Source organism: Ahaetulla prasina, chromosome 2, assembly GCF_028640845.1.
Source record: "Ahaetulla prasina isolate Xishuangbanna chromosome 2, ASM2864084v1, whole genome shotgun sequence".
Classification (NCBI taxonomy): Eukaryota; Metazoa; Chordata; class Lepidosauria; order Squamata; family Colubridae; genus Ahaetulla; species Ahaetulla prasina.
The window spans coordinates 11,555,741-11,565,562 of record NC_080540.1 but is presented as its reverse complement, the minus strand read 5'-3'; the positions used below and the strand labels follow the sequence as shown (position 1 = coordinate 11,565,562).

The following is a 9,822-nucleotide window of genomic DNA, read 5'->3' as shown; positions in this document are numbered from 1 at the left end:
AGAGGCTGAGCTGGAACGAATGGAAACGATAGAGTGTTGGATTGCTAGAGCGGATTTTGGAGAAGTGTACAGGAACCTCCTTTTCCGGCTGTCCCACCGGAGGGTGATGTCGTCGTCGGAGCCTCTCGTGCCATTTCGAGGGGTCGGAGCTGCTCCTGGGAGGTGAGTGGAGGGAAGGTCGGAGGAGAAGCCAGGAGCAAGTCGGGCCCTTTGGCTTCCTCCCTGTTGTAGGTAGAAGCAGCGAAGGGAGGGAGCTGAAATAGGTGGAATGCTGCTGCACATTCTTTCTCTCCCCAAATGTTTTTATCCTTTTGCTCCATGATTTGAAGCAGCTGCCTGTGATTTTCTGCTGGGAGATTTTAAAAACAATCATATTTTTTTAACATGTCATGTTATTGACAAGTTGCTTTCCTGACAAGCGAGGAGTTTCATGGGCAAAAGGGAGGCTTTCAATCTTGCATAGGATTTGGGCACCATTCTCACCTGTTAATGTCCCCCACCTTTCCAAAACTGGATCAAAGAAAATGGAGTTAATGCATTTCTGGGGCATTTTGCACACCGAAGTAGACATGATTGTTTACGTGAACAAATGCTTTGTTGTGTGTTTCTGTGTGACTAGACATGCACATGGTGTGGTTTACCCCCATTCTTCATACAAGGCCTTCAAACGTTCCTTGGAAAAGGGTTTTAGTTTAGTTCCCCAAATACAGGCAGCTTCTTTTCGAGCTCCCGTTTTCTAGACCTTGCAGTGTAGGTGTCTCCCTCCCTTTGGCTTCATGAGATTTCTGTGCTAAGGAAAAGAGAGAAACAAATGGCATTTAACAGGCTTAAAATCTTAGGCAGGTCCCTGGCCAGCAGGAGTGAGCCTAGATCCCTGGGAGCCTTGGGCTGCTGGTGCTTCAGGATCCTAAATCCGTTGGAGCCAAAGGAAGCCAGTCATAAAATTTTTGGATGTAGAGAGGTTTTGAGGGTGATTGAGAGCCAACAACTAAAGCCCAGGACACTTTAAATCAGTTTTCTACAAACTACCATCCTCCAAATGTTTTTTTTGAAAGCTTCCTGGGAATATTCAATGCTGGAATCTTAACTCCTGTGGAAATTGGGAAGGCTGCTCAGAGGAATTCTGCCCTCTAGTGAGATTTAGGCCCTGCAAGAATGCAGATGAAAAAATAATATCTCATATCTACCATGTTTCCCTGAAAATAAGACCAGGTCTTTATTAATTTTTGCTACAAAAGACCCATTAGGGCTTATTTTTTTCATACAAGCGCATCCAGCAGAACAGTGCCGCCACCATGAGGTGAAGCAGGGGGCAGGGCTGGCACCACACCGCGACCCCTGCACGCTTGCCGCCACCTCTGTGGAAAAGAAAAAGCAGGTGGAAAAGGTCCATCCAGGTAAAAGACACACATTAGTTTTTGGGCAGAATTCTGCCTCTGCCTACTAGCATTTACCGATATTCCTCTGGCTAGCATCCTTGCAGCAAACAGCCTGGTCAGCTTCAGCATGTTATAATAGCAGCCTCATTTAGCACAAGCAGCTGATTGGTTGGTGGATCATACTCCTAGAATACCCCCAATCAGCTGTTCCAGGCTGTGGGAATCGCCACAGCACATCGCTGCCAATCGCCACCTCTGCGCGTCGCGTTTTCGGCTGGTTCCAGGCAGCAGGGAGGCCAAAAACAGGACATGCAAAGGCCGAAAAGGCAACCTGCGGAGGCCAAAAACATGATGCGCAGAAGCAGGAATTGGTGGCAATGTGTTGTGGCGATCCCCACAGCCTGGAATGGGGTATTCTAAAACAGAGCATGATGAGGCCGAAAATGCAATGTGCGGAGGTAGAAAACGGCAGAAGGGTAGGGGCCGGCAGGTGTGCAGGGCTTCGGCAACATTCGCTGTATAAGACACACCACAAATTTCACCCACTTTTAGGGGAGAAAAATGTGTGTTCTTTACACATAAATATGAGTCGTAAATATGTGTCAATTGCCAAGCGACTGAATTTTCAATATGTGACTACAGAGATGCTGCAAGACCCGTGGTTGTAAAAAAAAAAATAGTTTTTCAGTATTGTTAATAACTTCAAACAGTCACTGAAAGAACTGTTGTAAGTGGACGACGACCAGTATTGGTTGTCCCCAGGTTATGAGTGTTCCCCTAGTGTTTCAAAGCAACGTAATAAGGGCTCCCAAACGTTTACAAACAAGTCCTGAAACCACGAATCTTGCAGCACCACAGCAGATACTTGCCCTTACGAACAACTGCAAAGGCTCTGCAACAGTCGTCCTGCACGTTGCCAGTCAAAATGCAGCTTCTGAGGGGTGAATCCGCCCCTCCAGAGCTCCATTCAGTTCTCCACTGGTTGTTCCTGGCACATTGCAGGATGAAATGGAGCTTCTGAGGGGAGGGCAGTAAGTTTAAAAACTCTTCTCCTTCCTCAGCAGATGAGAGACAAAGGAGAGAATAACAAGACCAAAGTTTTGATCTGGATAAAATAAGAGTATGTGGAACTGAAGCCAACATTACCTAAGAAGTCAAGCAGGATAAGATCCAAATAAACAAAATGTGGAAATAACTGGAAGTCAGTGGGAACGAAAAGATTCTTTGGACAGCCAAAATGGACAGGTATTAATGAAAGTCTTTCACAAAGGAAAGACTGGCTTGAATAAAAAACCTCCAAGTAATAGATCAGAAATATTTTTGGCCACCTCAAGAGTCCAAGAATATCAGTGGTGGAAAACCCCTACAGACTGCCTATTATGGATGAGAGGATCCACCCAGTGAAAACCTATACAAATACTTGGAGTGTGGTGAAAACTTTACTGAAAAAAACTTCCACATGATTCATGGAAGTACCCATACCGAAGAGAAGTGTACTAGTGCTCCCAGTGTGGTAAAAGATTTAGCATGCAGACCAATCTGGTGAGACACAAGAAGTCTCAAACTGGGGACAAACTCTTTGAATGTCCGTCTTGTGTGAAAAGTTTCACTAGGAATTCTGACCTGGTGATACACAAAAGGACTCACACAGGAGAAAAATCATATGAATGTTCAGATTGTGGGAAAAGTTTCAGTCAGAATTCCCATCTGGTGGTTCATCAGAGGATTCATTCAGGAAAGAAACCATATAAGTGCTGTGATTGTGGGAAAGGTTTCTCTCAGAATTCGAGCCTGGTCGTACACCAGAGGACTCACACAGGAGAGAAACCATACAAGTGTCCAGATTGTGAGAAAAGTTTCAGTCTCAATTCCAACCTGGTGATTCACCAGAGGACTCACACAGGAGTGAAACCATATGAGTGTCCAGAATGTGGGAAAAGGTTCAGTCAGATTTCCCACCTGGTAAGACATCGGAGGACTCACACAGTAGAAAAACCATACGAGTGTTCATATTGTGGGAAAAGTTTCCAGGATAATTCCAACCTGGTGATTCACCAGAGGACTCATTCAGGAGAGAAACCATATGAGTGTCCAGAATGTGGGAAAAGTTTCAGTCAGAATTCCAACCTGGTGATTCACCAGAGGACTCATACGGGAGAGAAACCATTTGACTGTCCAGATTGTGGGAAAGGTTTCAGTCAGAATTCCCACCTGGTGAGACATCGGAGGACTCACACAATAGAAAAACCATATAAGTGTTCGGATTGTGGGAAAGGTTTCCAAGATAATTCCAACATGGTGATTCACCAGAGGACTCATATGGGAGAGAAACCATATGACTGTCCAGATTGTGGGAAAAGTTTCAGTCAGAATTCTCACCTGGTGAGACATCGGATGACTCACACAATAGAAAAACCATATAAGTGTTCGGATTGTGGGAAAGGTTTCCAGGATAATTTCAACCTGGTGATTCACCAGAGGACTCATACGGGAGAGAAACCATATGAGTGTCCAGATTGTAGAAAAAGTTTCAGTCGGAATTCCCACCTGGTAAGACATCGGAGGACTCACACAGGAGATAAACCATATGAGTGTTTGGATTGTGGGAAAAGTTTCCAGGATAATTCCAACCTGGTGATACACCAGAGGACTCATACGGGAGAGAAACCGTATGAGTGTCCAGATTGTAGGAAATGTTTCAGTCAGAATTCCCACCTTGTGGAACATCGGAGGACTCACACAGGAGAAAAACCATACGAGTGTCTTGAATGTGGGAAAAGTTTCAATCAGAATTCCCATTTGGTGATACACCGGAGGACTCACACAGGAGAGAAACCCTATGAATGTCCGGATTGTGGGAAAGATTTCAGTACTCAGTCTAGCCTTATAAATCATGTAAGGTTACACATAGGGGAGTAACCACTCAACTTTCCGGATTGTAGACAAAGATTGTTTTGCATAAACTTCCTCCTTTATCACACACAAGAAATTGCACTTGAGGCAAAATTTGATATGTGTAGAAGAATCTTGAATTTTGGTTCTTGACTCTCATTTGAATCCCAGCTGAGCATTTACTTTCTTGTATGATTCTTTTTGGAATAGAATAGAATGGAATTTTTGAATTTTGAACATGTGACAATGGGGATGCGGCAATGATTATGATGAAACTCTTCGTAGCACTTTTTTTCAGCGCTGTTTTAACTTCACATGGTTGCTAAATGAAATGTTATAAGTCCCAGGCTACCTCTACATAATTCGGTATCATAGGCTGCATGGCCTCCCTGGCCTTTCCATGTAGATGGGAAAAAGCAACAGGAACAGGCTTAACTCCGAGGGCATCCCAAATTTCAGGGCCAAGACTTTTATTTTGCATACAAATAATACAGACATAATACATGTACAGTAGAACCTCTGGTCACGAACGCTTCTGAACACCACCAAATTTCCTGTTTGTTTACAGACAACAGTGACCCACGTGTGGTCGCTGCATTAATTTTGCATTAATTTTGGTCACGACCAAATTGGGTTGCGACCAAAGTTATGGAACAAATTATGGTCGTGACCAGAGGTTCTACTGTAACTCTTAAATACAAAAAAAGAGGAAAAAAATACAAATATTACAATGCACCCCCTCCCCCCAGGAGAACATTTTTTTCCCTTATACTTCTTATCTTTCTTCTATAACAACTAGAAGATATACAATATATTTTAATTGTGCCTTTATCCACTCCCAAACAACATATATTCTTGAGTAGGTTTATTCCCTTTGCATTCCAGCCCCCATATTTCATTATAATTGTTTAATTATCCCTTTTTTAAATTTAACTTCTGTTGTTAATTTATCATTTGTTGCCATACTCCAAATTTCATTATACCACTCATTTCTTTGAATATCCCAATTTCGTCCCCAATACTTAGCCATCATGTGGTCGCTAAGTGAAATTTTATAAGTCCCAGGAAAGCAGGCCAGCAGGTGGGGGAAATTCAAGTGTTTTGTCTCATATTTCATTCTTTTATTAATGGGATGAAGTTAGCAAATGTTTAAATCTGATGCAGCACCTGGTAATTTTGCGAAGCTAAGTAGGATTAAGCTTCACTCTTCAAGCTTCTCTCAGTTGCAAAGGTAGTTTTGGGGAGTTATCCTGCACCCACAACAGGAAGAACTGGCTGGAATAGCCTCCATGCATCCCCAGGCCTGGAAAACTGACTGGTGGTAGCTGAGGTTTGACATCCAAGAGGAGTGAATGAGTTAAAACCAGCGAGTGTCGCTAGAAAAAAAAAAGCAATTTTTTTAAATTAAAAAAATATGGGTTTTTTAAAATTTAAATCGGATTTTGTATGTTTTTATCAAATGTATTTTAATAAAATCCTTTTGTTGTAACAATCTGTCTAAAGATAGTTTTCTTCTTAAGATACGTTAGTTTATTTAGCATGAAACGGAGCTTAGTTGTGTCGCATGAGGCTGTATATTCTGCAATATTTACACTTTTGGTAAACTGATTCAATGAATCCAAGCTCTGCAAGCTAAATAGGAAGCCTTCATTTTCTTTGCAAATAATAATATTAAGGAGTCTAACTACCAGCAAGAATGAGTCCTTACATTTAAAGAGCAACTGTCATTTCAGATCCATCATGGCAGCGTCTGTTAGCTGGCATCCACTCACCTGCTGCCCGTCATGTCCCTCACCTTGTTGTGTGACTGCCGCATCGCCAACCTTCCTATTAAAGTGAATGGGACTGTCGGTGAGTCAACAGCACATCAGAGGAGGAGCCACTGTGGGGCAGAGATGACCGTTACCCTTTAAAAATTATTAATTTTTTTATTATTTTATTTTATTTGAATTTATATCCCGCCCTTCTCCGAAGACTCAGGGCGGCTTACACTATGTCAAGCAATAGTCTTCATCCATTTGTATATTATATACAAAGTCAACTTTTATTGCCCCCCCAACAGTCTGGGTCCTCATTTTACCTACCTTATAAAAGGATGGAAGGCTGAGTCAACCTTGGGCCTGGTGGGACTAGAAGCTGCAGCAATTGCAATCAGCTGTGTTAATAACAGACAGACTTAGTCTGCTGAGCCACCAGTTGATTTAAATAAAGCCTTTTACTAGTGATTTAAATCATGGGTCACCAACCTTTCAGACCTCAGGGACCACTAAATTCATAATTTTAAATCCTGCGGACCACTAATATGATCTGCCTAATGACCGGCTGGGTGGGCGTGGCTAGGTGGTCATGTGACTGGGTGGATGAGGCCGAATTGATGTCACTCATGCCTCTCTAACCCCTCCCCTCCCAGCCACTCCTCGCCTCCCCCCACCCCTGGGCCCCAACAGGAAGCAGTTGTTGGAGCTAAGCAGCCACTGTGAGAAAGAGTTGGCAAAACAGCTCAGTTCAAATTGGATCTCACCGGGAAGAAAGCTCAGCAGAAGCACCTCACTGAGGACTAGGAGCATAGGCTTTCCAAGCAGAGGGAAGACCTGCAAGAGTGCAAGGCCAGGTACTGGCACCTGGAGGCTCAGCAAGCTGAGATGGTCAGCCAGTTCCAGGCCATGAGGCAGTCCCACTGGAACAAGGTCCTCCGACTCTTCGCCACCAGCAGCACTTCCCTCCAGTCTTCGCCCAAAGCCCCACACCAGGAGGCTGAAGCAGACCCCAAGTTGCAATTTCTATCCCCCTCCGACCCACACAAAAAGACCCTGAAGGAAGAGAGACTCTGCAGCAACACAAATGTATCTGGCCCAGGGGCCATAGTTTGAGGACCCCTGATTTAGTTCAATATAAAAAATGCAAATAATTTTTCTGCGGACCACCAAAATTTTCTCATGGATCAGCTGGTGACCGCTGATTTAAATCACTAGTAAAAAAAGGCTTGCTTTATATCACCTCGATTTAAATAATAATTTTTAAAGAGTACCTGTCATCTCTGTCCCGTAGCAGCTCCTCCTCTGACTGGCAGTTCCTCTGCCCATAATCTCTCCTACCAGGATGGATTTGATTTAAATCACGGTTTAAAATCAGGGGTCTCCTACCTTGGCAACTTTTAAGACTTGTGGGCAGGTTGCTGGGAAGGTTGAATGCCACCACATGTTTACTGGACCCATGCCCCTCCTGGTTGGTGCTGGCCACACAGGAGGTGACACAAGGCTGGCTCCGGGGGATTACAAATGCTTCTTTACGGGAGGGGGTCTTTTCCACTGCCTTGAAAGAGGCGATGGTGAGACCTCTCCTCAAGAAGCCTTCCCTGGACCCAGCTGTTTTAGGAAATTACCATCCAGTCTCCAACCTTCATTTTACGGCGAAGGTTGTAGAGAGTGCGGTGGCACGTCAATTACCCCAGTACCTGGATGAAATCGTCTATCTAGATCCGTTCCAGTCCGGCTTCCGGCCCGGATACAGTTCGGAGACAGCTTTGGTCACGTTGGTGGATGATCTCTGGAGGTCCAGGGATAAGGGTTACTCCTCTGCCCTAGTCCTATTAGATCTCTCAGCGGCTTTCGATACCATCGACCATAGTATCCTGCTGCGCCGGTTGGAGGGTTTGGGAGTGGGAGGCACTGTTTATCGGTGGTTCTCCTCCTACCTCTCTGACCGGACACAGATGGTGTTGACAGGGGGGCAGAGATCGACCCCGAGGCGCCTCATGTGTGGGGTGCCGCAGAGATCGATTCTCTCGCCTCTCCTGTTCAACATCTATATGAAGCCGCTGGGTGAGATCATCAGTGGTTTTGGGTGAGATACCAACTGTACGCTGATGATACACAGCTGTACTTTTCCACCCCAGGCCACCCCAATGAAGCTGTCGAAGTACTGTCCCGGTGTCTGGAAGTCGTACGGGTCTGGATGGGGAGGAACAGGCTCAAACTTAATCCCTCCAAGACGGAGTGGCTGTGGATGCCGGCACCCCGATACAGTCAGCTGCAGCCGCGGCTGACTGTTGGGGGCGAGTCATTGGCCCCGCTGGAAAGGGTGCGCAACTTGGGCGTTCTCCTGGATGGATGGTTGTCTTTCGAAGACCATTTGACGACCGTCTCCAGGAGAGCTTTTTATCAGGTTCACCTGATTCGCCAGTTGCGCCCCTTCCTGGACCGGGATGCCCTATGCACGGTCACTCATGCTCTCGTGACCTCTCGCTTGGACTATTGCAATGCTCTCTACATGGGGCTCCCCTTGAAGAGCACCCGGAGACTCCAGTTAGTCCAGAATGCAGCTGCGCGGGTGATAGAGGGAGCGGTTCGGAGCTCCCATGTAACACCCATCCTGCGCAGACTGCACTGGCTGCCTGTTGTCTTCTGGGTGCGCTTCAAGGTTTTGGTGACTACCTTGGCTTAGGACCAGGATATTTACGGGACCGTCTACTGCCATCTTCTATCTCCCAGCGACCGGTGCGTTTTCACAGAGAGGGACTCCTTAGAGTGCCGTCAGCCAAACAATGTCGACTGGCGGCCCCAGGAGGGCCTTCTGTGGGGCTCCTACCTTGTGGAACTAACTTCCCCTGGACTTCGTCAACTATCCGACCTTCGGACCTTTCGCCGAACTGAAAACTTATTTATTTATCCAAGCTGGACTGGCTTGATTTAAAAATTTTTAATTTACTTTTATGGGTTTTAAATTTTTGTAAATTTTTATAGGGTATTTTATTGTATTTTAAATTTTTGGCCAATTGAATAAGTTTTTAAGGGGTGTTCTTAATATTATATGTATTGTTTCTCTTTGTATTTTTATTCTGGCTGTGCACCGCCCTGAGTCATTCGGGAGAAGGGCGGTATACAAATTAAAATATTATTATTATTATTATTACTATTACTACTACTACTACTACTACTATTATTATTATTGTTGTTGTTGTTGTTGTTGTTGTTGTTGTTGTTGTTGTTATTATTATTATTATTATTATTAACTCCCAGAATTCCTCAGCCAGCAAAGCTGGGAATTCTGGGAGTTGAAGTCCACAAGTCTTAAAAGTTGCCAAGGTTGGAGACCCCTGGTTTAAATCAAATCCACCCTGGTAGGAGAGATTACGGGCCAAGGGATTTCCCCCCAGTTTACGCCAATTGCCTGACCTCCGGACCTTTCGCCGGGAACTGAAAACTTATTTATTTATCCAAGCGGGACTGGCCTGATTTTTAAATTTTAAATTTTAAATTTTTTAATTGTAATTTTATTGGATATTTTATATGGTCAATTGGACGGTTTTAATTTCGGCCTTTTATTGAATAAGTTTTTTAATTGTTATTTTAGTGTGTATATAAATTGTTTTAATGCAGGCTGTACACCGCCCTGAGTCCTTCGGGAGAAGGGCGGTATAAAAGTTTAAATCAATCAATCAATCAATCAATCAATCAATCTCACCCGTAGGAGGATGGCATTTTCTAGTGTAGCCTCATCAATGTATTAACCAGGTTGAACCGTTCTTAAGCCAGCATTTAAAAAAAAAAAA

General features: G+C 44.4%; 1 protein-coding gene across 8 annotated transcripts in view; it reads left to right on the top strand.

Moving 5' to 3' along the window:
- The window catches only part of LOC131193485 (zinc finger protein 84-like), a 33,110-nt gene that overhangs the window by 13,826 nt on the left and 9,462 nt on the right, over nucleotides 1-9,822 (top strand). The window contains exons 1-2 of one of the 8 annotated variants that reach the window (XM_058173700.1): nucleotides 129-162; nucleotides 1,269-1,397. The exons of 4 other annotated variants lie outside the window; for them this stretch is intronic. Coding sequence is in view for 1 of the 4 variants with exons in the window: in XM_058173702.1 (XP_058029685.1) it covers nucleotides 2,907-4,233 (1,327 nt within the window). In the remaining 3 variants the exon portion in view is untranslated. 3 more of the 8 variants (XM_058173702.1, XM_058173697.1, XM_058173699.1) reach the window with 3 other exon arrangements.